We start from the raw sequence: 27,602 nt of genomic DNA on the forward strand, positions 1-27,602 counted from the left end.
TTATGACAGAAGGACCCGACCAGACCGAACGGTGAGGCACGCTATTTTTTACTTTTCACCATGGACCCGGAGGAGTTAAAGGAGCTGACGGACACGATCAGGGAGTACGAGGAAGCAATGGCCAAACCGTACGCTGCCTGCAGACGGCTCGGTTTCGCCATCCGCTTGGGGCTCCTACTGGACTACTGGGTTCCTCGTTTTCCGCACCAGGGGTTGGTGGAGTTGCAGAGGGAGGCAGAGTGGGAGCGTATGGCGGCTCTAGCCGTCATGGCTGGCGAACCTCTGCCTCCCAAGCCGCACAGTTTCTCCGCCAGCCCGGATCCAGCTCCAGCTCAGGGACCAGCACCCCCAACCGGTCCAGCCGGCGCACCCGAGGCCGAATCAGCCGGCGTTCCAGCCGGCGCACCCGAGGCCGAATCAGCCGGCGTTCCAGCCGGCGTTCCTTCCGAGACTCCCAGTGTTCCTTCCGAGACTCCCAGTGTTCCTTCCGAGACCCAGACCCCCAGCGCTCCGACTCAGACTCCCTGTGTTCCTCCAGAGACTCCCTGTGTTCCTACCGAGACCCAGACGCTCTACGTTCCCTCCGAGACCCCGACTCCCGAGACCCTCTGCGTTCCACCCGAGACCCTGACCTCCTGCGTTCCACCCGAGACCCTGACCTCCTGCGTTCCACCCGAGACCCTGACCTCCTGCGTTCCACCCGAGACCGAGACTCCCTGCGTTCCACCCGAGACCGAGACTCCCTGCGTTCCACCCGAGACCGAGACTCCCTGCGTTCCACCCGAGACCGAGACTCCCTGCGTTCCGACCGAGACCCCCTGTGCTCCACCAGAGACCCTGCCTCGGGGGGCTCGTCGTCGCCGTCTGTGGGCGGCCCCGGGACTCATCGCCACCTCCAGCGCCGCGGACGGCCGCCGGACGGCCTCCGTGGTTCCCGCCTCCAGCGCCGCGGACGGCCGCCGGACCGCCTCCGTGGTTCCCGCCTCCAGCGCCGCGGACGGCCGCCGGACCGCCTCCGTGGTTCCCGCCTCCAGCGCCGCGGACGGCCGCCGGACCGCCTCCGTGGTTCCCGCCTCCAGCGCCGCGGACGGCCGCCGGACCGCCTCCGTGGTTCCCGCCTCCGGGGTTCCCGTCTCCGTGGTTCCCGCCTCCAGCGCCGCGGACGGCCGCCGGACCGCCTCCGTGGTTCCCGCCTCCAGCGCCGCGGACGGCCGCCGGACCGCCTCCGTGGTTCCCGCCTCCGTGGTTCCCGCCTCCAGCGCCGCGGACGGCCGCCGGACCGCCTCTGTGGTTCCCGCCTCCAGCGCCGCGGACGACCACCGGACCACCTCCGTGGTTCCCGCCGCCGCGGACGACCACCGGACCACCTCCGTGGTTCCCGCCTCCTTTGCCTCCGCCCACCCTGTGGGTAGTTTTTTGTTTGTTTATGGACTCTTGGCCCTTCTTGTGTTTCCGCCCACGATGGTGGGTAGTTTTTTGTTTTTCTGGACTCTGGCCCCCCGTCCAGCGCCCCTCCGCCCACCCTTGTTGTGTTTTTGTTTTTTCTGGACTCTGGCCCCCCATCCGGCGCCCCTCCGCCCACCCTTGTTGTGGTTTTTTTTTTTTGGGCGTCTGGTAGCCGCCCTTGAGGGGGGGGTACTGTCAGGATCTGTGTTTTCTGTGTTCATTTAGAGTTTTTTGTGTCCTTGCGTCTCTTCGTTGTCCTGTCCTCCCCTTGATTGTTCCCAGGTGTGTCTCGTCTCTGTGATTACCCTCCCGTGTATTTAACTCCACCTGTGTTCTTTGTTCCTCGTCGGGTCCTCGTCGAATGTGTGTTCTCTCTTCCGAGTTTCTGTTTTGTTTAGCGGTTGCTACCGGCGTCGAGCCCTGGCTTCAGCTCGGCCGTGCGGCCCGTTCCTAGAGTGTGTTTACCCTTCATTAAAAACATCATATTCATCTTACCTGGGTCTACAGCGTCTGCCTCACCAACCCTCACCACACCTTATGACAATACCACTGTCAATTTCAAGGAGACAGGGAGCATGCCATATCACAGTAGAAAAGTCTGACATTGAATGTACCCAAATATTGATTTTTGAGCCTTAATGATAATATACTTCTTGTTCCATCTTTCTGCCCAAAAGGATTATCTGGATACAATCAGCTATGTATTCAAGCTGAAGGAAAAAACATAACACACTGTTGTTTTCTTCTTTCTTCCTTTCATTCCATGTATTCTGATTTCAAAGAATTTGTCACGTGTCAAAAGTGGCAAGATGTAAAACACAACCCTGAGATGCCTTTATTCATGTATCAGCAAGATTTTATTATTAAAACACTGTTTTATTTGAATAAAATAATACCTGCACATATCCTGAATCTCCTGTGTTATTGAAACGTCTTATTCAGCTGTCAGTTTAACAGATTATTAGTACTCATGTTTTACATTCAAACAGTGCTCTTCATATAAAAACGTCCAGAACAGCACTCATGCTTTTTGTCGAGTCACCAAATAGGAGCAGATACATTCGTATAAGAATTTATTCTTCTTTCTTTTAAACACGAATGAGTCACAAGAATAACGTTTTCAGTAAAGGTGAGTGTGATCTCATAATTCTCTTAAAATTTAAATACAAATATAGTCAAATACTCAACAAGTTTGAACAAAAATCTGAACAGACGCCAGGCTCGGCTCCAATCCACCCTGAAAGGATATGCGAGAGTGAGCAATGGATGAATGGACGTATTTATAAGTAAATTGTGCGTTTGAGAAGTGTCCCTTTGTTGAAAGAGTAACAAACCTAAAACTAATCGGGTCCCCTTCACATTTTAAGGTTGCATCTGTGATTTGTTGTGAAATACCAGTGAATGAATACCTGAGCACAGCACAGCATTCTTCCCTTGAAGTCTCTAATGTCACTCATAGATTTGTGCTTTCTGTGGTCAGCAGGTTAGAAGATCATTTTTGCGAGTTCAAACATCACCTTCAAGGAGAACAAGGCACAGATTAATCATACAGGAGAGATGTTAAGCAGTGCTTTTGTAAAACCTTTTTTGCATTTTGTGACATAAACCGTCTATTATTTAATTGAGATTTTATTTGGTAGACCGACACGTTGCAGTGCAGAAATGCGAAGTAGAGAGAAAAGTAAACAGCTTTCAAACAACCTTTACAGCTGGAAGTTGTTGGCGTTTTTCCCCCGCTAGTTTTGCACATCGCAAGACAGGAATTTGTACTTGAAATATTTGCACATTAGTCCAACTGAGGTTAAATTACACACAAGTGGACTCCATGTAACAATTGGGTTACTTCTGACAGCAATTTGTTGCACTGGATTTTACTTAGGAGTCTCAGAATAGAGGGGACAAACGACAAATTCTCTTTCTTCTCACTCCTTTGTGTTGGTATTTCAACATAAAATCCCAAAAATCTAGAATTTGCAGTTTTAACAAAATGAACAAATCCTTTTTTACTGTAAATAAAGGGGTGAAGTAAACCCACTTTACCTCAATGGTAATGAGGATGACTATCATCCACTCCAACCTTAAGCTGTGCTTTTCACTCAAGTGGCTCCTCATCAGGTCTGTCAGCTGCGAGCAATGCTCCAGCTTCTCGTTCACAACCTACAAATGACAGTAAAGCGCAAAGAAGGCGGCTTAATGTCTCACTACGGCTCTTATTCATGACTTATCCGCGCTCTGCAGCTGTATTTACGTTGACTCTGCGGTTGATGCTCAGGAACTGGCACGTCTTGTCGTAGAGCTTTTCTAAGTTTTCTCGGTCCCAGTAGAAATCGGGAGTGAGGAGAAGGTCGGACCTCAGGTTGATGCAATGTCTGTCGGAGGAGCAGGAGGCAGAGAGCAAAAATGATTAAAGCTATGGTCATGCCAGAGGCGGGCGACGTTAAACGTGACCGCACAGACGGGCACTACCTCAATCCTGAAATGGTAAAAATAGTAAAGCAAGTGAAGAGGCTGGCGCCACGAGTGATTGGAAACCTTCGGCTTTCTCTTAAGTCGTAAAAATGAAATAGAAAACGAGTGAGCCGCTGTTTGGAGAAAAATGAATTTACCTCAACGTAAATAGCTCTCCAATCTTCTGCATAACCTCAGCAGAAGATAGTTTGATTCTTCTGCCAGACTTCAGCATCTAAGCAAAACAAAAGACTTCGCATTTAGATTTTCAAATAGCTGGCATTACTTGTAATAAAATATGCATAAAGTGTCTCTCCATCTTGTCTATTGTACCTCTGGGATTGACTGAATTGACTCTACAAAGTTGTCCAAAGCCACCTCCCATATCGCCAACTTTACTGAAAAACAAACAAACAAACAAAAAAAGAACTAAGAGTAAAAAGTGTGTAAAACCAAAACCCAAAGCAAGTCAGTAGCTTTGGGTTCACCTGACAGTTTGTGTTGAGCTGTCAGGTGAACTCAACACAAACGCTCACCTGACAGACAAAGAGCATTTGAAAATGCAAATTTTTCCAGGACAGCCTCTTGTTGATCCATGTCGTAACTAAGAATGAAGTTTCCTCTCTCCAGCTTTGTGTTTCCTCTGAGGAAAAGATTGAAATGTTTTAATGAGCAGCAAGCATTCAAGGAACACCAACAACCCCATCTGACATTGAAGCACGTCGTACTCTCCAACAGTGTAGTTGATCTCCTCGTTTTCCCAGTGAACTAAAGCCACTTCGTAAGGCTGGATCTCATGATGCTCCAGTAACCTCAAAACCTTTTTCATCTGCACAAAATGAGAACAAACGCCGTTGTCAATAGGTGATGTGATTTAGAAATTGGTTCAGTTTGGAAGCGTTAAAGGTAATGTTTACCTCTTTCTCCTCGACATTCCAGAAAACAACAGATCCTTCCCTGAAATTCAGATTTAGAACGTCAGAACAAAGATTTCCAAAACACTAAGGCTCACACTGAGAATCAGAAAATTACAGAAAACTAATTTCCACAAGAGTTTCTTCTTTTCCAGTTGATTCAAACTATAATTTAATTTTACACAGGTTATGTTTTAGACCAAGCTATACAATCTTGATGAAATGTTCACAAAAAATGTATAAATGTATTGGCTTTTAATGACTTATTCTAACATTTCTTTTTCCAGGGTAAAATGACGATACAACAAACAATCCCAGTTATTGATTTTACAGCTTGAGCAGAACGTCTCTCATTCTCACAAACTTATACCCAAATGGTCAACACAAACATGAATATGTGGCTAAATGTCTCTGGGTTTGTTGCAGGGAATGTTTTTGTAGCCACCAGCAAGATCCCAGTTTAATACTGGCTAGAAATTTGACCAAGTAAGTCTCATTTAATTGGCCTTGTTTTGTGCTTTTGAGTAAAGTTCACACATTTTCAACAGAGAAAATTTTGTTAATTCTAAATACTGAATGTCAAACTGCTCTATCCGTCCTAAACCAGAGCTGATGTGTGTTTAGTCTTTCCAGAACCCGTAAAAGGTGCCCAGGTTTCGACCAACTAGTTGTGCATTTGGAGTTAAGTAAAAAAAAAACTTAAGGTAATCCTCCTTTGTCATTACTCCAACCATTTAGTATAATGCACCTGTGACAGTGGCAGCTAAATAACCCCTCAGCATGACACTGCCACCGCCATGCTTGACAGTTTGTGTGTCCTTTGAATTAAAAGCCTTGCCTCAGATTCCCTAAACATACTTCTAGTCAATGTGGCTAAATAGCTCAGTCTTCATCTCTTCTGCCCCAGGAGACATTTAGTCTCTCTCCCTTCTCTGTCTGATATTTCTATTATCAATATTACATAATATATAACTAATAAAGGCCAATGTCACCACAAAATCTAAATAAAAAGGCATAATAATGCTTGGAGGTAGTTACTGGCTATAAAATGTGTGTAGGTGAGATGTTTATCTAAACATTAACAGGACTGCATGTACATATTAGGGCTCATATTTATATGTTTATGTATTTATAGATTAGGAAAATAAAATAAATTTTAATTTGTGAACCCAACTCTTTACCTTGAAACTCAGTAAGGTTGTTTGTTGTATCATCATTTCAACCTCAGTGTGGTCAAACTGTGGCTCTCAGGAAGTCCACAATTAAAATTATATTCAACAAGACGATGAACGTGTTTAATATTTTCAATGACGCCGTCACTGTCTGAAATTTTAATCTAAAAATATACAATAAAGTATAGAAAGATGTAAAAAAAAAAAAAAAAAAAGCTTGTCATTTCTACCTGAAGAAAAAAATGAGAGCATCGTCGTCTACTTTAGCAGCGTTTTCGGTGCTTATCACCAGGACATTTGATGCATCTGAAATAAAAACAGGACAGTGAGAAGAACTCAGAGTCAATGCCCCTGCTGAGCTGAGCTGTGATATAATAGCTGCTTGGCTCATACCTCTTGGTAAATCTATTTCTTGAAAGCCGTGGTTTATCAGGTCATGGCTAAGTGTTGGCAAATGATACTGGTCTGCTGTTGCAAAGGCTATGCATTGCATCATATCCTGCAGACAAAATAACACCTGAATTAATGACTGAGTCAGGCAGCAACAGATGGAAAAACAAACAACAACTAACTTCGTCACCTCATCCTCTTTCTTTGAAGGCTGGTTGGACCGAGAAGGCTGTTTAGTTCGTGGGCCTTTAGGAGGTCGTTTTCCTTTAGGAGGCACTATTACTGGTTTTAAGGTTGGCTTTAGCACTGACTTTACAATATTAGATGAATAAAAACGAGCCTGGTCGCATCTGCAGTGTATAGGTGTCCCAGGGAGAGTTAAAAGAGGAACACTATAATAATTAGTAAATCCAGCGATAGCAGGATGAACATGTGTTTTATGCATGCACTGCTGGTTAAATGTGTTTAAATAAAAGGTTCTTGTGACTGTAGATGACCAGGAGTGAATCCTTGGGGTAGATTCGTTGTTGCTGGGCTTCAAACATTGGGTAAGCGTGGTTGAAGAAACAATACAGACTGGTCTGCTCCCAGCAAGCTGCCGAGCTCCCAGTCTCGACCACAATGTCCGAAGAAGCATCTTTCTGATGCAAAGGTGTTCTGTAATATAAGGGGGGGAGAGAAATAAACAAAAACACAGACATTAGGAACAAGAATAAGTAAACCTGATTGGCTCAGATTATAAATAAAAATTTTAATAAATTTAAGTAAAAACTACGACAGTTCAGAGCAGGTAATAACCTCTGAAAACATGCTAGCAACATGCTAAAAGCCACCGTGCAACATTAGCCTTTAGCTCACCGGGGACGGAAGACGCAGCGTCTCGAAACAAGCCAGAGATAATGTGGTTAAACAGCGGTAAGTGATAACGAAGTGTTAAAAGAAAACCATAAACTTCCTCAAATTGTTTGACAGCAAACGTGACTGGCCCAGGAGGCGTGTTTCTCCTCGCACAAACTGATGTTGTTCCCCACTTCCTGTGTAGCGTGACGTATTCAGGTGGGTTTTGTAGGTCCAGAGTCTTGACTTGCAGGTAAACCTCAAGTTTATGTTAAAACTACATGAATAACTCTGACATGGGTCCTACAATGAGGCGAGGTAATGACCCTATATGTGCCATATTTGTTCATATTACACAAAAATAATAATTAATACGCCATATGTCAAAATGCTTTTTACCACCAGTTGCGATTCTACACGACATTTTAAGGCTGCATTTTAAACTTCGCGGTGCATTCAAGTCAACTCGTGCAAAAATTATGTTACTCCGACCTTGATTATGTTTATGAATGTTTACATGATTACATGAAAAAATAAGTTAATGCAAAACGTTTGTTTGTGATAAGAAACGAGAAAGGCTTTAAACGATGAAGGGACAAAAATGAAATGGGAATCAATAATAATAATAATAATAATGATAGAAAAATGTTTTATTTGTTATTGAAAGTTGCGTTTCTAAAATTATTTAAACTCTTCGACATTGAACACTGACCGGGCCACTTCAAAACAGCGATATTACTTCTAGTGTGGAGAAATGTGCTGGTTATATTAGAAGATTCATAATTTTTGATTTCACTTTACTATTTGTCATACAGAAACTCAATCTCAGGAACATCTTTTTTACGTTTGGTTTTGTTAAATCTTTTTTCATACATTTTTTCTAATTAAGGTTAATATCTGGTAACAATCAAAACAGGTGATATCTGCGTTAGAATACGGAGTAAAGTCACTCTGGTTGTACTTGAACGCAACTTGAGGTTCCCACTTGTTACGTTAAAACACTGTATAGAAGCGCAACCACACCAGCACAGAGTCGCGGTGAAAGCTGAAACACCCGTTTATGATAAGTTATGTGACAAAAAAGATGCATATTCTTAACTTAGAAGGATTTGTGCTTATATTTAACATTATTATGGTGAAGTTATGCGCTGCATATTATTTATTTGTATTAGCAAGAGCCTCATAGAAATAATGAGGGACTTTTGAAATGTTTTGTTTAGGCATTTAACATAAAAGCGCCCCCTCTGGTTAAACTATGTATATACTGTTTGACGTTGCCATGAAACTTCATACAACAGAAACAACTTTCTTCTGCACCCTCACTTCTTCTGCTAAACTTATGACATGGAAATCTTTAAAAATTCAGATGAGGTATGTTTATAATTCTCTTTATTGGAAACTTTCTGACTCCAATAAAAGAAAAATGTACAGAGTATTTGTGAAATGTGTCATTTGCCCCTGTTACCCGTCTAACAAGGAGGAGAGACTGAGGATGAGGGCTGCTGTTTTGGAGGAGAACGTCAAATCTTGTGAGCTGGAGTGTAAAGCCAGCAGAGAGACGGTGCAGAGGCTGATGGCAGAGCTGGATCAGGAGAAGAAGAAGAAGACAGCCAGCAGTGCAGCAGCACTTGATTCTCTCAAAGAGGTAGAAATGCTATTTTCAATGTGTCTTAGAGTCACATTCACTCTCAAAGTTGCCCCTTTTTGTCTGGACTTTGCACTGTTTTCTTCCCTATTCACCAAATAAAACATTTACTTGCTGGTTACAAATGGATTAAATCTTAAACATAATTCAAAGTTTGCATTTAAATTTTAAATGTGACGCTGGCTCTTTCAGGAGTTGGAAGGCCTGGCGGTGGGAAGGAGGGGCGTGGAGACAGAGAAACGGACCTTAGGCGAAAGCCTTGACGCCAGCAGGAGAGTGATAGAGGCGGCCAGGCGAGAGTCCTGCTGTTTGGAGAAACGGGTGGAGGAGTGTAAGTCCAAGGCCCAGGCGGCTGAATTGAAACTTCAGCGGTTCCTGGCGAAGGTGGCTGGTCTGCTGCAGGAGAAGACTGAGCAGGAGTTCCTGCCCACAGAGAGAGACGTCTTGCACCATCTGGACAATTTTTTTTCAGGCTGCAGAGGAAAAACAAAGACATCACAAATTAGCTGTTACACTTCTTGAGTGACTTTTGAAGTTTTTTATAGCGCCTTGCAAAATTATTCATTTTCCTTCGATCTTTTCACATTATCACTTTACAACCTCACATGTTTATATTTTTATTTCATTTTTTTCCATAGACCAACTCAAAGTAGTGTACATATGAAAAGTGGAAGGAAAATTAATACTTTATTTACAAGTAAAAATCTGAAATGTGCGGCGTGCTTTTGTATTTGGTCCACTTCACTCTGAAACCCCTAAAATACGGTACAAACAGATCACTTACTTCTTAATCGAGCGACTAGTGAATTTTATTCTCAGTACAATTCAATTGTTCTGTGAAGAATAAAAATACACTGATGATAAAGCAACATATCCAGAATGGTTTATTTTAATTTCTCTTCATTATAACACACTCACTTTTGTTGGTTCATCACATAAAATGAAGTTTATGATTGTAATGTGACAACAGAGAGGTTCACGGGTTATGAATAATTTAGAAATTAGCCGAAGTAACTGTTATATCCATCATTATATTGCAAGCTATTGTAATTTGAATTAGTAAAGTTGTGAGCACAACCAAATACATAAAAGCACAAGCATATTTTATTCAGTATTTGAATTGTTCTTACTGTTTTTCATTAAAAATATTCCAAGATGTGTCAAGAAATCCCTGCACCGCCTGCACCATGAGCATTTTTCTGACTGTTAATGTTGACTTCCTCGGCTTTGCAGACCGTATCACAGGTAGAGATGAGATTGCGTCACACCTCTGAGGAGCTGAAAAAGCTGACGGCGCTCCAACTCAGCACGCTGCAGAGGGCTCAGCTTGCCGAGCAACAAGTCCAGGACCTGAGGAGGCAACTGCAGAGTCTGGAGACGGAGCGGCTGGAGGCAGAGCTGCATCGGGACGAACTACGACGCAGCAACAAACAAGTGAGAGAAGCCACTGACGCAGACGAGAGACAAAGTGAGGAAAACCAACCAATCATTCGAGTGTTTGGACCACAATTTCTCCGCAGTATGAGGAGTTTGTGGAGCGGCTGTCTGAGACGATGAAGGTCGACGGTATTGACCCTGACCTGGGCTTCGACATGAGGCTGAAACTCGTCCGGTCACGCGCAGAACAGCTTGACAGGCAAGAGGCGGCTGCTCTGGTGGAGAGCAAAACGCAGACGTACGGCTTAAAGCAGAAGGTGAAACTGTAAGCTTTGACTTCTTCAGAAACTCTCTCTGATGTTTTTATGCTCTTCTAATCTGGAACAAACTTCCAGAAAACTGCAAGATGGTCGAAACAGAGTTCCTTTAAATCAAGGCTAAAAGTTGCTTTAGATAATAACTGAGACATTTATCAAGATATTTGATGTGATGACTTTGATGACAGAATCTAGTGTTTACTGCTTGTTTCATAATAATTGACTATTTAATGTGTTTATAATGTAAAGCACTTTTTACTACATTGGTGGTGAAAGGTGCTGCACAAACAAATAAACCTGACTTGACTCTTTTGCTTCCTCTCTGAACAAAAGTAAAAAATTTGCTCATTCCTTGTAGGTAAAGTCCCAGAAGGACCAGCTGGACAGAAAAGAATTCCACGTCCAGCTTTTGAGGAAAAAGGTTTTAGAGCTGGAGGAGGAGAGAAGAAGTCGATCTGTCCTGTCTGCAGAACAAAACGACGCTCTTCTGGAGGCCCGGAAGTTTAAAAAAAGGCTGGAGCGAGTCCAGGGAGAACTGAGGGCGACCAAACTGTCCAACACTGAGCTCAAGGCCCAGCTCACCCACACCAACGAGCTCAAGGTAGAAGGAAGAAAGGTTGGGATTCGAAGCCACTCTAGAGGCTCTTTTACCTCGTAACACCTTGTAAATTGATCATCTTCTAAAATCATTTTGAATCAAGTATATAAATAGTCTTGATGTTGACACAATTTGAGCACCTATTCAAGTGCCAGTTACTCACCTAACCTAAAGAAAGGTCAGCATCGTTTGGCTAAGCACAAACATCCACATTTGGGTCTCCGCTGTGTTCAACACGTTAAGCTGAAAGTCACGGAGCAGAGTCAGACCGCGCAGAAGCTGAAGATGAATCTGCTGCTGGACGGGAAGGCGAAGGCGGAGAAGAAGCTGAGCACGGTCAGCTCGGACCTGCAGGACCAGGAGAAGAAGACAAGAGAGGAGCAAGAGCAGCTCGACGTCCTCAGAGTCATCCTGGCTCAGCTGTCTGAACGGCAGAGGGAGGTGAGTGAGGTCCAGTCGTAACATTTCCCCCACGGAGCAGAGCCAATGGATTCATCTCTTTGTTTAGTCATTTTCTCGACTCGGTGGAGGAAAGTCACAAGGTTAGGGCAGAAAGCTTGAGGGAAACCAAGGCTATTCTTCTGTAAACAAATTAAGTAGTTTTTTTTTTTTTTAAGTAAATTGGTCCAAAGTCAGAAACTTCAACTTTAGTTAGATAACAAACATTTGACCTTTATTCTCAACTGTCTGCAGTGTTTCACAAAAACTTTCATACACCTTGAACATTTTCAAACTTTGTCACGTCATTGCAAACTGCGCTGCATTTTACCAGAAATCTGTGAACAGCCAATATACTACAACATTGGCTGTTGTTGATAGTTAAACAGTTTCAAGTCTTTTTCAGCCTCTAATAAACTTTGACCATCTTTACTGTTCTTATAAAGACAAAGTATGCCCCCAGCATGATGCTACTGCCACTGTGTTTCATCAAGTGTTCTGCACAGTAAGCTCAGATCTTGCATAGCTTTTTGCAAATAAGCAAAAAGTTACGCTTTTTTGTCTTGTGAACAGATTATTTTCTCGTCTTCAGATTGAAACCGTGAATAACTTCCCTGCTTTACTTGCTACTTTAAGTGCACATATTCATATGTTTTTATAAATGCTGAAGAAAATGTGAACTCATAACACCAGTGTTCACTTCATTACATATTGAATTCATTTTAAGATTTTATTGGAGAACTTTATGACTCACTTCATGGATTTCTGGTTAAGTAAAGCCTTTTACGGTGCTTTTATGGGATGATTTTTATTATTGTTTCTACTTTATTATTACTGCTGGTTTCTGTTGCAGAGAAATGTGTAAAGATTGTTGGTGCAGCTCTTGTTTTTAAAGTGTGCCATTGACATTGTGTTGGTTTATCACACGGAATCACAACACTAACGTTTACAAAAGTGACAAAACGCTAAAAACATCAAGAAGTGTGAAAGTTTTGCAAGGCTCTTATTAATTTAGAGTAAAGTTTGCGTTCACAGTAAACCAGCCGTTTTCTTCTCCTGTTGTAGCTGCTGGATTTCCAGTCAAAGGTTTCTCAGACGCTGGGCCTGAACTCCACATCTTTATCTCTTTCAAACAATGAAATCATCCAACTGCTTGAGGAGCTTCTTCACAGCCATCATCATCATCATGTCTGCCGTCACCATGACGCTACAACCTGCCATTGCTCCACTCACCACAGTCTTCCTCTGCTCCCGGACCTTCCTGAAGGTCGTTTCACCTCGGATGATTCTGTCTCAGGTTCTCCATTTGCTGCCATCTAAAGGTCTTTATGTACAACAAATGCCACCTAAGATTCTGACAAATACGTTATTTAGCAACCAGGGCATTAAAGTTATTTTCATTAATAAAATGGACAAAAGAAAAATCAGATTAAAGACAAGATTCGGAGTGAGGATTTGGCATTCATTATTGTTGGTAGTTGCATATACATCTTTTTTCATAGTAATCTTCTGACTATGTACACATGTTAAATAATTCTGGACTTTTATATATTTTATACTCAACCAACAGTCATACAAAATATACATTAGTTCTATGTGTCATAGTTTTGATCTTTAAGATACCAGATGTTTTGAAAAAATAAAAAGCAGAATGTAAAAAGATCATGATGTTAAAGGTTAAACGCTTGATTTGTGTCCGATCACAAAACACTTGGCTTGACAGACGGACATGAATGGATGTAGTTCAAGTTAAAAACGTACAGTTTAGCACAAACACAGTCGTAGATGTAAGTAAATAAAAGTAAATATTAAAACCACATGCCCAAAACACAGGTAAAAAAAAATAAACGCAATGAAACCGTTTCATGTTCCTTTTTGTTGCCCAAGGCCAATCTTTCAGCTTTTGACTTTGGTGCTTTCCACTGACAGTGTTCTCCAGAAAAATACACGATGAAGGACCCGTAAATCCATCCAGCAGAACTCCACTGTGAGCTAAACCAGAATACACCTCGAAATGACGCAGCATTTCTTAACGTAGTGCGATTCTTGATTTTCTGCGCTACACACACAAAAAAGAGATTTTTTTTCTGCGCACAATGTTCATTCCCGTCCCACGGAAGCCAAATTACGGAGCGTTCTCGTTGCCGACCTACACGGGAGGCGGCCCTTTAGTGTAGCTGAGCATCGGGTAGAAGGAATGAGCAAAGTTGTTGGACTGAGTGCAGTAGTCCTCCTCGGCCAGCGGCAGCAGGAAGGCGAGGACCACCAGCAGGAGCAGGAGGAGCTGGACAGGCAGCGCGAACCAGAGGACGCGGCGCCAGAACGAGGACCTGCGAGCCGTCGCCACGTCCAGATCAGAACGGCAGGAAGCGGATCCAGCGGCGCTGCGAGACCTGCTCACACACATTCACGACCAGGCAGAGGCTGAGCGTCAGTTGACCACAGCCAATAAACACACAGCATCCCTGGTACAACTACACTACTGCTAACACAACAATACTGTACCATCTATGTAACTCAAACTGAATGAGCCACATTTTTAAACTTGCAAATTTAAATAATAATAACTCCTAATTTAATATCTCTCTCTCCATGTGTGAAATCTGTTTTCAATCCAAATAAGATCTCATTCCAGCAGCATGGCTGCTGGATGTCGATGCTTTAATAGCCGCACAATGGCGTGTTTGAGAGTTACTGCGAACTCGGCTGAAAGTGACGATGTTTCCTTCTGTGATGCACATGCTGACTGAAACTTGGTGGATAAACAGGATAACAAAGACGGTCACAAAACAGTATTCAAGCAGAGACAAATACACTTAATGTTTGCTTGCATTCCTTTGCTGAAGGTGTTAAGAGTAAAAAGACAAAAAAAGAAGCATGCTGCAGGATTCAGCTGAGCTGACTGAAAGGTTTCATCCTGGAGAAAAGTGCAAAGCATGCCATGGCAGGAGCAGTGCAGCATCTTGAAACAGATTTGTGTTTTAACACTGTGGATTTTAACTAACTTCTGTAAAAAATAGATGAAAACAAATACTTCACTTCATTGAGTGTGGCTTAGAGTAAAGTGCAAAAGAATTCATGCTACTTTAACCTTTTCACATTTTGTCATATTAAAACAGTAAATGTATTTAATTTGGATGCTATGTGACAGACCAACTCAACTTAGGGTAGTGCGGAGTGAAATGTAAAAATAGTTTTCTGTTTTAAAAAAAAAAAATTAAACATCTGAGAACTGGTCAGGAATAAAACTGGAGAAGTTGAGGTTACTGTGAAACAATAACCCCACAGACCTCTGGTGAGCTACCATGGAATGGTTTAAATAAAAGCATAGTCATGTGTTAGAATGGCCCAGTCAAAGTCTAGACCAAAATTTTAACTTTAAACATAGTTCAAAATAGTCGCAGCTCTGATTCCAGTGAGAGGTGGCTCTACAAAATATATAATTATGTAAGCTAAATACAAGTGCGTGCTTCACATGTTAGATATACTTTTTTGTCGTCGCTAAAACAAGTTAAAATCATACAAATTTTTTCTTCCACTTAACAATTACGAACTACTTTGTGTTGGTATATCACATAACCAGGAGAATACATACAAGTTTATGACTAAAAAGTGACAAAATGTGAAATATGTAGTTGAAGGTGCATGAATGCTTTTGCAAGGCGCTGCTATTTTATACACTAAAGACATGGAAAAAACAAACAACTGGAGCCAAAAGACTTGCTCATATAGTAAAATACATCACTCATTGTTGAGTGAATCCAAATGTTCCTGGTAAAAGACTGGGGATGAAATTATTTAATCTTTCAGGGTCATAAACTTTGCATTATGGAGTTATCTTATTAGGCTGATTCCTAAGAGCTCTGCACAAGTTTAAACAGGTATAAAAAACTAAGTTGTAAGTTAGGACAAGGAAAAAAATATAACTTAAGGAAAACATCAGTAATATTTATACTCTCATTAGTACTTAACTCTAATCAATTTTATAAGGAGTCTTCAATGAATTAATCACACAGACATCTTTGGAAAAAATATTCTATGTAACAAGAGCTTGTTGCTTTGTGATATTTTTCACACTGCTCCAGTTCTTGGAGATTTGTAAATGTCATCTGTATATTTTAATGATGTCACATTCCTAAAAATGCTCAACGCTGAAACAACCCCACAAAAACAAACCTGATGAACTTTACAGCTTCAGTGGGAGGGGAGAATAATCCATACACCACAAGATCCAAAGAGTCCATCGTCAACAAATTATCTCCAGTATGTTATGCTACTTTTAGCTAAATCCATAGTTTGTTTTCTGGAAATGACGTGTCATAGAAATGTACATTAAATTAATACAGAATTATTTTTGTATTAACTTAAACCCATCTAGAGCTTAACAGGACTTGCTAAGCCAATGGTTATGGTGCGTTCACATCAAAAACGCGTCCGATGCTCCAAGTTCAACGAGTGTGCACCTTGACATTTTGCTCTACACTTAAGAGTTTCGCGCGTCTGGTTTACATTCAAAGTCTAGGTGGAGGCGCGTCAGATGTGTCAAAATCGCTCCAGTCGTTTTTCGTTGCCGGCCTATTTGTCAGACGCTCTTGATGAGTCAGACGCTCAAAACACTCCAAACGGTTCAAATTGCGCCGCACTAGACAAGTGAAACGCGGTGCAGCTGCTGGCCTCGACGCGCCTCCACATAGACTTTGAATGTAAACCAGACGCGCAAAATGCGTTTGGTGTGAACGCACCATTAGGCTTTGTTTTACTGTAGTGTTTACACGGGGGTCCTACCTCGCCACTGAATGCGCATTCATAAAAAGCAATGCAAAAAAAGACTGAACCACACAGGTCTGATTTTTTTCGAATGAGACTTGGGCCACTTGGATATCCGATACGTATCCGATTCATATGCGGCCTAACGCCCAGGTCGCATTCATCCGACCTGAACATCACTGTCACTCAACAAACATCACTATTCTGGGTCCTGATAGGTGCAAGCAGGATGAAAAACAGCTACCAAATAAGGATCAAGTTGTTGATATGCTGCTCCAGTCGGACAACAACTTAAAAATCGCAAGATGCTCTTCACCGTTAGCATCCATGTTTACTTCTGTAAGTAAACATGGATGAGCACTTCTTCTTTTTATGGGGGTTGGCAAAACTCTTTCGGGTCGTTTTTCCGTTCACACTGGAGAACACATGCAGGTCGCATATATTTGGAAATGTGAACAGCCACGGTAAAAAAAAACAACAAAAAACTGATTTGACAAAAAATGGGAATTGGGTCACTTCAGGCTGCAGTGGGAACAAAAATTTCCACTATGCTTCCTAAAAATTAGCATGTTTTCAAGGGATAATACAATCAGTGAACACATAGACAATCTTATTAAAGGTCAACATGAAGTTTCCTTATGTTGTTACCAAAACGTCTCCCTTTAACGCCTCACAAATGGACGCCTGAGAGGCAAGACGCACAGATGACAGACTGAGGAACAGAGATGGAAAGTCAGTGAGGTAGAAGCAGCAGTGAAGAACCAGCACACACACGAGGTAAGAGTGAAAGCGCTAGAGAGAAAGGGAAGCTGCAGCTTTTGCATTGTTCATTGCAGACATTTATTGGCTCGACACTTTCAAAGAAAAAGGGGGAGTTTGCTGGCTTGCTTGCGAGAAGTGCTGTTAGCTGTATATTAGATAAGCAGCCGAGGACACAAGAAGAAGAAGAAGCCTATTCCGCGTAAAACCCTTTCCTGGGTGGATGTTTGGCCTGCAGCTCACCTCATCGTCTAACCTACACAGAGCACCCAGACTGGCAGAAGATGATGGAATTCACTATCATGAGCCGGCAAAAGGGTTAACACGTGAAATAGGGACTAATGCAGAAAGGGTGTGTACATTAGAGAGCCCGGACTAGCCTCCCAGTGCATCATGGGTGGAGTTCCATTATCTTCTAGGTGTGCTAGAAGCAACAAAAAGGTACCTGTGGTGTGGACTGCTCACAGACGGTCCAGGCTGTGACAGACTACATTTGCCCCGTTGCTGTTTGCAATGAACAGGGGAGGGGAGGGTGAAAGAAAGAAAGTATGTTTCAGTCCACGCAAATCAAGACAAAGCTACTGATGAAAAGACAACCCAAAATGAAAGAAGAGCAGCAAAAACAAGAACAAAAATCAGACATGAGTATGAGAGATTTCGTAACTCATAACAACAAGGAATCTGGCTTTTTCAAAGTGTGTTTTTGGTTACTTTGAACGGCTTCCGCCTGTGAGGAAGCGACTGCAGATCCGAAGCTACACATCAGGCAATGTGATGCATGACTCTCTTATGGTAACAGTGACATTAATAAGACACAATAAAAGCAGTGGCACCCTTATTTGGACTGACTTGATAGTATTCTGATATTATTGTTGTGCCTTGCAAAAGTACCCTTACCTCTGAGACGTTTCTACAACCTGTCACTTCACAACCTCAAGTTTCAATGTTTCATTAGGATCTTATGCGATAGAACAACACAACGTGGTGCATATTTGTAAAAGGTAAAGACGGTGTCGATTACTGAACATCCTCCTGGAAAAACATTTGCTTATATAGGAAATGGAAGCTGATCAGTAGTGATAAGAGGGATGAATGGAGCTACAAACAGAGCAATGCTGGAGAAAAACACATCTGGAGCTGGAAACTAAACACATCACCAGTGCTAAAATGGAAATAACCCAGTTTGAAACCTATGTCAACTCTCACAAATTACAGATTGGACGCCAGGCATTCAATCTGCCTCAGCTTAAACTAAGACAAACTGTTAAAAAATTCAGACCAGATGTGCAACAATGGCAGTTAAAGTTGGTCCTACAAAGTATTGACTCAGTGATACAAACGCACACCTCACTCTTCAGATTTTTATAGGTGCACATTTTTCTTCCCGGTCGTAAGTATGAACCACATTCTGTTGACCCATCACATAACACCTAAACAAAATATATTGAATTTTTTGGTTGTAACAAAACAAAATGTGGAAAAGGTCAAAGGATGAATCCTTTTGCAAGGCATTTCTAAGACAACCGTGGTATTGTTTTTGTCAAATTCAAAAAGAATCTCATTGGTAGATTTAACAACTCCATCACAGCCAGTATGACTGAGATTAACCGTATAGAAATTAAAATAAATGTACAGAGGAGAAGAAGTTAGAGGGAAATTCTAGGGAAAACGTTTTAGTATGGAAATGAAGGAAAAGTAAAAGAGAGAAGGGTAAAAAGGTACAAAAGTTTTGAACCAAAGAACAAAAAAAATAACATCAAAAAGTAAAAATAAAACGTCCCAGTTTCCCAAGGAAGATACATGCAGGAATATTAAATGGTTTGAAAGAAGTTTGGGACTTAAATGGTATAAAAGGGTATGGCGGTGTGTAAACATTTAAAGGAGAGATACTGGGAAGACGGGGGTGAACTGGGCCATCGACGGGGCTGCTGGGGCGTTTGGCATTGTGTTACAGACGAGTTATCTGTTTCTACTGGGACTCCGTAAACAGCAAGAGTTGAACATTACCGATCGCGACCGACTCGGTGTGCTCCTTCCTGATACCGGACTGAGGGAGCCAGACGTGTCCAACTCATCAGCAGACGACCAAGAAGACAAATCCTGAAGATAAACAACAAAAAAAACATCCGCAAATACAAAAACAGAAGCACAAAGACGGCGAGTATTACAATATGTTAGGCCTTCTGCGTACCAGAGCTGAGCATCTGCCAAAAAATCTGATTTGATTGGATTCATCTGAGTTTAATAACGGTCTTCATGTGACCTTTTAATAAAAGAATTACAAAGAGCAAAAACTATTTTGATAGAGGTACAAAATGTGAACTTCTTCTGTTGGGTAACTGAGTTTAAACTCTCCTGCAGCAAATAAACCTGAAACGTGTTGGAAAATTGAACATGTCACATCTTAAATCAGGGTTGTACAGATTCAAACGAGACATGTAGAAGCTTGTAGGAGTATTTGTAGACCTGGAACATTTCATTTCACTCTAGCTACAAACGTTGATATTTTATCTGACAGACCCACAAAAAGTAAAACAGGACTGAAGTGGAAGTTTATGAATAAAAATCTGGTATGCATATGTATTCAGACCCCATTACACTGACACCCCTAAACATATTTGGCAGAAAAAGAAAATGAAAAAAAATGCCCATCACCCTGAACACACCATCTGTTGTAGCATAAGCTCATACATGGTGGTGGCAGGATTATGCTGTGGGGATGCTTGTCTCCAGCAAAAAGAGGGAATAGAAGAATTTAGAAAAACATGTTTACGTGTCAAAAATGATGTCCAAAGCTAATTGAGAATATGGCAAAAAATGTTTTAACGCAGTCTGAGCTTTAGCTTTTTTGAAAGGAAGAATGAGCAAAAACGCATATGCTACATCCAGGATTTGTACTTGTGGAAAATGTGACACCAATTCATCATTTTCCTTGAACCACAAATTTATGCACTGGTTGATGATGATCTAATGGATAAAATGCCAATAAAACCCCCTGAAATTTGCAGTTGTGAAATAAAATGTGAATAATTTTGCAGGTAACTGTATGGGAATGAGTCGATGTACCTGTTGGCTGCTTGTGATGTCCAGAGTCCTGGAGAGCTCTCTGAGGTCTCGGGTCACTTCCTTCAGCAGCAGCTTGAGGCGGTTCCCGATGACATGAACCTTCTCCTTGGCCTCCAGGCAGTCGCTGCCCTGAGAGTTGACCAGCAACTGGAGGGACATGTCCTGCAGTGGCGCCACTTTCAGCTGCGAGTCCAATAGCTCCTGGCGGATTTGCTGTCGGATTTATGACGTAAACTGAATTAAAATATGCGAATGTAATGCAAAGGTAACATGGTTAAACAATAATCTTTACTGTTTTGTACCGTGAGTGTCTTGTGATGTTCGTGAAGGGTATCACTGTCCTGGATTGGGTCAATTGGGACAATCTCATTCCTTCGGCGATCAATATTTTCCAACCAGAGGAGCAGACCGTGACTCATTTCATGAAAGTCCTGTGGGACATAAATGTTAATACGGAACTGCTGGTTAAATTCGTAAATAAATAAGACAACATGCACTTACTTGACACTGCATGAGAGCTTCCTGTAGCGAAGTCCTCCATTCGTCCAAAGAGCTGCCCAGTTTGTCCCAGCTGTTGTTCATGTCCTTCAGTTTGGCCTGCAGCTCTCTGGACTCCTCCGTGTCCGTCTGCAGAAACTCGGCACTACACAGGTTGATGGAAAGTACGATAGCCTTGCGCTTGTCATACGCCTTCTGCAGCTCCTGGAGTCAAACATAAACGTCATAGAGCAGGAGAAAATCAGGCAACATGGATACAAAGTAATAAAACAGAAAGATTTTGAGTGTTTAAAATAATTAATTGAGCAAATAATGTCAGAAAAAAAAGAATCTGATTTAATTACCTTGAGTTTTTTGATGCGGAGCTTAATTATCTGGATGTCTGTGCTGACGTCCAGTTTTTGCTGTTGCTCCAGCTCTTCCTCCGTTTCCCCCAGCCAAGTCCAGATGTTATTCAGGTCAGAGTTCAGCTGCTGCCACTGTTGCTGGTTCTGCTTGGAGCGCATCTCTTTACTGAGATCCTGAGCCTGCAGGAGCTCCCAGCGCTCAATCACACCTGGATCGAAGGGGGCAACAGGAAAGAACAGAAAAGATTTGATGAAGGTAAATATAACCCAATAATGTCACACAAAGCATTTATTTTGAGTGTGTGCTGCATTTTCACACAGATGGGAGAAAGAAGCACAGCAGCTTAGCTCGTATTTTGTGATACTGACAAAGAAACAAAAATATCTAATTCAGGATTATACAGAACTAAACTGTGAAGCATGATGTTGCTGAAAACATGTGGGTATCTCGGTTTTATTGTTCTATTACCTGAAGTCTGGGACTCTGAGCTACTTGGGTCCGCCAGTCCAGACACCACATCCTCTTCCTCTTTCAGCTCAGAGCCCATCCTCTTCACCGTGTCGATGCTGCCACGACACTCACCCAGCAGTCGCATCTACGGAGTAAATACAGACTCGCTTGAAGAAAACTACCAGATTATTATAACAAGCACTTATTACCATGATACCACTATTTACCTTGATAGAATTAAAATAATAACCTATAGAAATACTAATCAGTATGTTTCTGAGTATGTTGAAGGAGGCCATGCTGAAGGACGCAGAAACAGCCGGCGCCAGCTTGTTCTAATCAGACGGCTGCTCAGCAGAAGGACATCCTATTCTTCATGTTTGTAATAAGATAGTTTATAGTGCAATGGTGCTGATTAGCCTTATTCAGTCATACTGTTCGTAGTAAATGTTCTAGTTTATCTTATGAAACTGTGAATCACGTTGCAGCTGCATATGTTTTGATAAGAGCTGAAACATGCATGTAACTAGGGAATGAATGAAATAAAAAGAGAGGGTGCGGCAGGACGTATTTTCAGAGCGGGTCGAGATTGTAACTTGAGTTTGTCTCTGTCCGTTCTCCTCGTGAGTAAAAAAGAAACTAACCCTCTCTTGTCTTTCCTTGTGTCTGTATTTTGATGTTCTAGGTGCATAAACCTGACATACCTTTAAACGTAAAGACTGCCTTTAGGTGAAAATAACTTTTTAACCTGGTAAAAATGGCTTCATAGGAACACCTTGACAAAGTATTCACGCCTCTTTAACTCTTCCAAGTTTTGTCAAGTTATAACCACAAAACTTATACAAAAGTAGTTGGAATTTTATTTGATAGATCAACTCTAAAATGCAAATATTATTAAGTGGAAGGAAAACAATGCAAGTTTTTTTTCCTCATAGAAATATGAAAAGTGCAACATGAACATGTATTCAACCCCTCTGAGATTTTATAGGACCAACTTTTACTACACTGCACAATGTTTGAAATTTGCTTTCACAAATGTTCCCATTTTTCCCATTCTTCTCAAAGTAAGCCACGTTGAATAGAAAGTATATGTAAACATAATTTTTAAGTTTTGCCACATAGCATCAATTGGGTTCTGGTCTGGACTTTGACTAGTCCATACTAACCTTTGAATGCGTTAGATCTAAACCAGGAGTGTCAAACTCATTTTCATTTTGGGCCAAATCAAAAATCTGAATATTTTATCAATACATTGTGCCAGAATGTATTGATAAAACCAATTCAACTGTTAAAATTGTAATAAATAGCTGTTTCTTTCAGCATTCAATAAGTGTTTCTTAAAATTCAATAATTGCTGATCAGTTCTTCCAGGGTTTTGTGACTGTTTTGGGGTTTTTTTGCAATCAAAATTTTTTGTGTGCAGATTTTGCGGTACTAATTTAGAAATATTTGCAAGGAATTTTGCACTAATGTCAAATTTGACTTTTTGCTACTTGTCATATCAATCACAGACTATAACTTGACATCAAGTAAGGCTGAGGCAGCAGTAACGTAAACTCAATGTTTTTGACCAATGTTGAGAAAAATTTGCAGTAAAAATCAAAAAGAAAATGTGGGGATCTGTTGATATTGTGTGCATGTTGCGAATTTGTGAAAAACTGGAGATCATTGATGTAATTTGGAGTCTATGGCTTTTTACTATGGAGGGTCAGATTTGAGTTTGACACCTGTGATCTAAACTATTCCACTGAATCTTTGGCTGGATATTTAGAGTTCTTGTCCTGCTGTAAGGTGAATTTCTATCCAGCTTCTGATCCAATTCCTGTCCCCGCTAAAGCCAAGAATCCCCACAGCATAATGATGCCACCAACATGAGTCACTAGGGACTTAGGTATTTAACGTAACGTGCAGAGTTCATTTTCCCCCCTAAAACACATTTTGGTCTCTCCTGGTGTGTTTTTTGGTCCTCACAATGCGGCTTTCTGAGGGCAATCGGTTGCATTTTTTTTTTTTACCTTTCAAATTTCAGGTTTTAATTTGTAAAACGTTTTTGAAATACTTGCATTTTATTCTATTCACTTTGTTGATATAGTAAATAAAACACATGGAAGATTTCAGCTGTAACATGACATGCGGAAAAAATTTTTTAGAGGTATGAATACTTTTGCAAATCAAGGAAATAATCAGATGCAACATCAAGAATGTAGTTGTGAGAGAGACATACGTAGCCCATGTATGATGCATCTGTTTCTGTGCTTAAAGGAGTGCGGCTGCGACTGCTGTCCAATTGCTGCAGGTGGGAACGGCTGACATCAAGAGGATGCATATGAGAATCTGCTGAGGCAGCCTCTCCTGTTGACACAACAAGAACTGATCACCTTCAAGTAAACATGCCAAGTAACCATGCAAAGTGAGTATCTGAAATGTACAGTGATTTACAGTCCAAGAGAAGGTGGACCTGTTTAGACAGAGAAAAACTAGACAAAATGTAAAAGATGAGAAACGAGGAGTGCAGATTGGTTTTCCGGACAGCCTAGTTAGCGGTGTCTGCTACAGTTCAAGTCTTAGGGTCAGCTGGGATCAGGAGGAGGATCCTCAATTTATGAGAACCACCATTTAAAAGCGCAAACAAATCTGCAATCCTTTAAAAAGAATAAAGAAGTTGCTCACTGTGACAAAATAAACAAACAAAAAACAAAACATGCTTTTCTGAAACATAAAAAGAATCCAAACAGGTTAGCTACCCAGCAACACTGCAAGTCAAATGAAAGAGCAAGTTAGAAAGAAGATTTAGGCTGAACTCCATTTCTGTTCTTTTGAGTGAGAACCCAAAACCGGGAGCAGGAAGTTACAGAGGAAATGGAATTCACCCTATACCACGGTGTTAGAAAGAGCTACTATTAGTGACGGTGTATAAGTGAAATCAACACAAATCAACCAAGCCGGTGAGAGGACTACAGGGCTATTTGGAGTAGTTATTTCTGGGCCCAAACAAATGCATTATGCTTTTGCCTACCAGTGGAGGACCTCAGAGTTTGCTCTGTTAGTTTAACAAAGGCCTCAGGGCTCTCTGGAATCACTACATCTGGAAGAAACATTGTACAGTACAAACATTTAGCACTGGGCTTTACACTGTGTTACCAAATTAATAGATGAACCAGGAATTTGTCTGTATTTAGCCTGAATTACATCATCATATGAAGATGGAGTTTGCTGAAATATTCAATTGAAAGAAGGATCTTATGAGAAATCACTTTTATTTAGAGATGCACCAAGAAATCAGAGTGTCAATCAATCTGATACAAAATTTGTATCAGATTAAAATGAACCAGAGAGATAAAAGGAGCTATTTAAAAAAAAACTACTTTCTACGATGTGTCGGGAAATGGCTGTGGCTCGTTCAGGATGCAAAAGAGAGAGAGAGCAAAACTTTCAGCAGAGACCAGGAAGGCTGTTGCTCTCTGAGCTTTCTGTCTCTGTCTGCTCTCAAACAATTAGATTTGGGAATGCTAGCAGTTTTTTTTTCTTTTCTCAGTTGTGCTAAATCCCAGAGCATTTCCACAAATAGACAGCTCTTTTAGCTGCACTATCTAGCTAATCTCAAGCTAAAGGTGCTTTAAAACAATACTAATAATGATTCTACTTCTTAAAAACTTAACAAATGAGTGTTAAAAAATATTTCAACGCTATTTAACAGTTATTAAAGAAAAATCATAACAAGCTAAAACAAAGTCAAATTTTTGCAATAACAGGAAATCATCCCTGTGAATCTGTACTTCTGACTTCAAAATTTTTTGTAAGGTCACTTTCTGTTTCCTAAACCACACTTATAAGCAGAAAGCTATTTGTAGCTTTCTGGATTTACAGGTTGCTAAATGGAAAACATTCACAGCACATTTTGAAATGTATAAGCTCCTGCCTGTAATTTCAATTTATGTTCAAATTATTTCATTCGTCTGTAACTAACCTGACAGGCCAGAGGCGGGGCGCTGCAGGAAGTCTCCCTCCTCGCTCTGCTGCTCTCTCAGGGCTCTGCTGGCACTCTCAAGGCCACGGCTCAGGTCATAGTCATGGTCCCACTCCAGGGGGATGGAGTCCACGCTCGCAGGTGTGTCCCTGCCGGATCGTTCGGCCCGAAGCTGGGCGGCCAGGGAGGCCGAGCGCCCAGAGGAGGGCAGGGGTGAAAGGAAGCCATCCCCCAAACGTTCATTCCACGGTAAGCTGGACAAATCTCCAGGTTCGTCCAGCTCAAGCTCACGGTCCGAGAACGATACTTCAGTATCATCGTCTGCAAGCTAAAACCCCCCCCAAAAAGACAAAATTTCAGTTTGGTGAAGAGCAACAAATTTCAGTTTATTAATAGCAAAGCTTTTTTTGAGCTCTTACTGGAAGACGAATTAGCTTTTTGTAGTAGCGTTCCACTCGCCCAAACACTTCCTGACAGTAACGCTGAAGCTCCTCCAGTTCTTCCTCTATGACCGCAGCATCCAGAGGCTCACTTTTCTCTATCAGTGCCTCCCCCTGGTGGAAGATGTGCTCAATCTTGGCTGTCGTCAGAGAAATCTCCTGCTGGAATGACTGGTGGGGGTCAAATGATAGTTTTAGTCAAAATCACTTATCAAGATCTTAACATTTTTAAATGAGGGGTGTCTCAACTGTTCAAAACGCATTTTTTTTTTACCCCTCCAGGGGGTCTTTTTGTGGGCTCTAGTGTCCCTTATGTGACAGTAAGCTGACAGGAAACGGGGAAGGAGAGGGGGGAAGACATGCGGCAAATGTCGTCGGGTCCGGGAGTCGAACCCGCGACGGCCGCGTCGAGGACTCAAGGCCTCCAAATATGGGTCTCGCTAACCGTTACGCCACCATGGCACGCCCCAAAATGCATTTTTAAGAGTACCTGCTATAGTTACTTCTAATCTGCATTACCATACTATACCTTAGTCATACTGTACAATTCTACATTATTCTCAAATAATTGAGATAAACTTACCCTGAGTTGTTTGATCTTGGCTTGAATGTCACACTCTGAGAAATGCTCAATGTTCGTCAGCTGAAGGTCCATCTCTGTCAGCCAAACTAAGATGCCGTCTCTGGCCATCTCAAACTCCTCTCTCTGATTTATAAAGTGCTGCATTAATTGAAAAAATTAAAAAGTTACACCACTTTTATACTATTACACAAAATAAAAATATTTACTCGTGCAGTATCCAGTGTGCTAAGTTCAACAAAGCCTTTATGTTTGATCAACTTGTTGATAAAAATAAGTGAAGCTAGTAATTATAAAAATATAATTTTATGAAAAGGAAAAGCATATCGTGCCTTGAGCCTGCGAAGGATGGATGCCACCCTTTTCTGCAGGTTGTCCCATCGCTGATTGGCATCGTGAGCCATTTCCCTCAGACGACACGAGGCGTCTGTGCGGTTTTCTCTGGCCAGGCGGCGATATTGCTTGTTGATTAATTCGAGCTGGGTCAGGCTTTCATGAACTTGTCTCTGGAAGGTCTGCAGAAACACAAACATACAGCCATATTCAGTAAATTAGAATATGCGTCTGAATGCGTCTCATTTGTTTTCTTGCAAAACAGCTCAAGCACATTAGCACTTGCTGCCTAGTTTAATATTAAAATATTCCATAGAAAAGTAATGCAGTACACAGGAATGTGAATGTACCTCAAATTTCTTCAGCTCCTCCTTGGCTACTGTGTACAGCACACCAGATGAGTTGGGCAAAGCCGCAGTTTTCTCTGAAGTGGCCAGCCACTCCTCAAAACGTGCAAAGTCTTCCAGAAATTTCTGCCATAAACGCCACGTCTCCTCAATCCTAAAAGAGGATAATTCCAGAAAAAAGGAACAACAATTCTGATTAAAGAGAGGAACTAGACAGCCAAGGTATCTGTTTCTATTTATGTGATAATATGACTGATTACTTTAATCTTCTCTCCATGGACAAGGCACAGATGCTCCTCCAGCGGCGATCAAGGCTCCGTGTCGCCTGCTGGATTGAGTCACACTCCGCGTCGGTGGCACAAGCATCACAGTCGTGCAGAAGTACCTCACATAAATTCAGCACTGAAGCCACTCCGGTGCTGTGCTTCTCTATGTCACGCTGAAGCTCCTGATGGTTAAAAAAAA

General features: G+C 41.8%; 3 protein-coding genes across 17 annotated transcripts in view; 1 reads left to right on the forward strand and 2 right to left on the reverse strand.

The window, feature by feature from the left end:
• Positions 1-1,760: 1,760 nt before the first annotated feature.
• On the reverse strand, positions 1,761-7,428 carry rmnd1 (required for meiotic nuclear division 1 homolog). Of its 2 annotated transcripts, XR_002754493.1 has the most exons (13): positions 7,229-7,416; positions 6,561-7,027; positions 6,374-6,479; positions 6,211-6,286; positions 4,812-4,851; positions 4,623-4,723; positions 4,431-4,537; positions 4,228-4,292; positions 4,053-4,129; positions 3,695-3,815; positions 3,487-3,603; positions 2,856-2,963; positions 1,762-2,683 (listed from the first exon to the last, which is right to left on the reverse strand). XR_002754493.1 is itself a non-coding variant. In XM_005799234.3 (12 exons), the coding sequence occupies exons 2-12, from the start codon at positions 7,005-7,007 to the stop codon at positions 2,931-2,933; spliced, it is 1,290 nt and encodes a 429-aa protein (XP_005799291.2). In that variant the 5' UTR covers positions 7,008-7,027; positions 7,229-7,428; the 3' UTR covers positions 1,761-2,930. The 2 variants fall into 2 exon arrangements, 1 of the variants encoding a protein (XP_005799291.2); XM_005799234.3 differs by having other exon boundaries at positions 1,761-2,963; positions 7,229-7,428.
• A 1,080-nt stretch (positions 7,429-8,508) lies between these two features.
• Positions 8,509-12,947, forward strand: ccdc170 (coiled-coil domain containing 170). Its single transcript, XM_014468850.2, has 8 exons — positions 8,509-8,578; positions 8,685-8,852; positions 9,045-9,322; positions 10,082-10,286; positions 10,373-10,546; positions 10,905-11,147; positions 11,388-11,585; positions 12,648-12,947. Exons 1-8 carry the CDS (start codon positions 8,552-8,554, stop codon positions 12,900-12,902), a joined length of 1,548 nt encoding a protein of 515 aa, XP_014324336.1. The 5' UTR covers positions 8,509-8,551; the 3' UTR covers positions 12,903-12,947.
• Positions 12,948-13,030: 83 nt separating this feature from the next.
• syne1 (spectrin repeat containing nuclear envelope protein 1) overlaps positions 13,031-27,602 on the reverse strand; it is a 104,348-nt gene continuing 89,776 nt past the window's right edge. For 10 of the 14 annotated variants that reach the window (XM_023352564.1, XM_023352556.1, XM_023352563.1 and 7 more), the window contains 16 exons: positions 27,398-27,585; positions 27,141-27,291; positions 26,790-26,972; positions 26,461-26,598; positions 25,857-26,048; positions 25,438-25,765; positions 24,487-24,555; positions 23,695-23,822; positions 21,489-21,615; positions 21,017-21,228; positions 20,676-20,876; positions 20,477-20,605; positions 20,175-20,387; positions 19,116-19,208; positions 17,554-17,612; positions 13,031-13,975 (listed from right to left, as the gene is read on the reverse strand). In XM_023352564.1, coding sequence (XP_023208332.1) covers positions 13,732-13,975; positions 17,554-17,612; positions 19,116-19,208; positions 20,175-20,387; positions 20,477-20,605; positions 20,676-20,876; positions 21,017-21,228; positions 21,489-21,615; positions 23,695-23,822; positions 24,487-24,555; positions 25,438-25,765; positions 25,857-26,048; positions 26,461-26,598; positions 26,790-26,972; positions 27,141-27,291; positions 27,398-27,585 — 2,655 coding nt within the window. In that variant the 3' untranslated portion in view covers positions 13,031-13,731. The remainder of the gene's footprint in view (positions 13,976-17,553; positions 17,613-19,115; positions 19,209-20,174; positions 20,388-20,476; positions 20,606-20,675; positions 20,877-21,016; positions 21,229-21,488; positions 21,616-23,694; positions 23,823-24,486; positions 24,556-25,437; positions 25,766-25,856; positions 26,049-26,460; positions 26,599-26,789; positions 26,973-27,140; positions 27,292-27,397; positions 27,586-27,602) is intronic. The other 4 variants (XM_023352569.1, XM_023352560.1, XM_023352567.1 and 1 more) reach the window with 3 other exon arrangements.

The sequence above is a fragment of the Xiphophorus maculatus genome, chromosome 19, assembly GCF_002775205.1.
Source record: "Xiphophorus maculatus strain JP 163 A chromosome 19, X_maculatus-5.0-male, whole genome shotgun sequence".
In the NCBI taxonomy this organism is placed as follows: domain Eukaryota; kingdom Metazoa; phylum Chordata; class Actinopteri; order Cyprinodontiformes; family Poeciliidae; genus Xiphophorus; species Xiphophorus maculatus.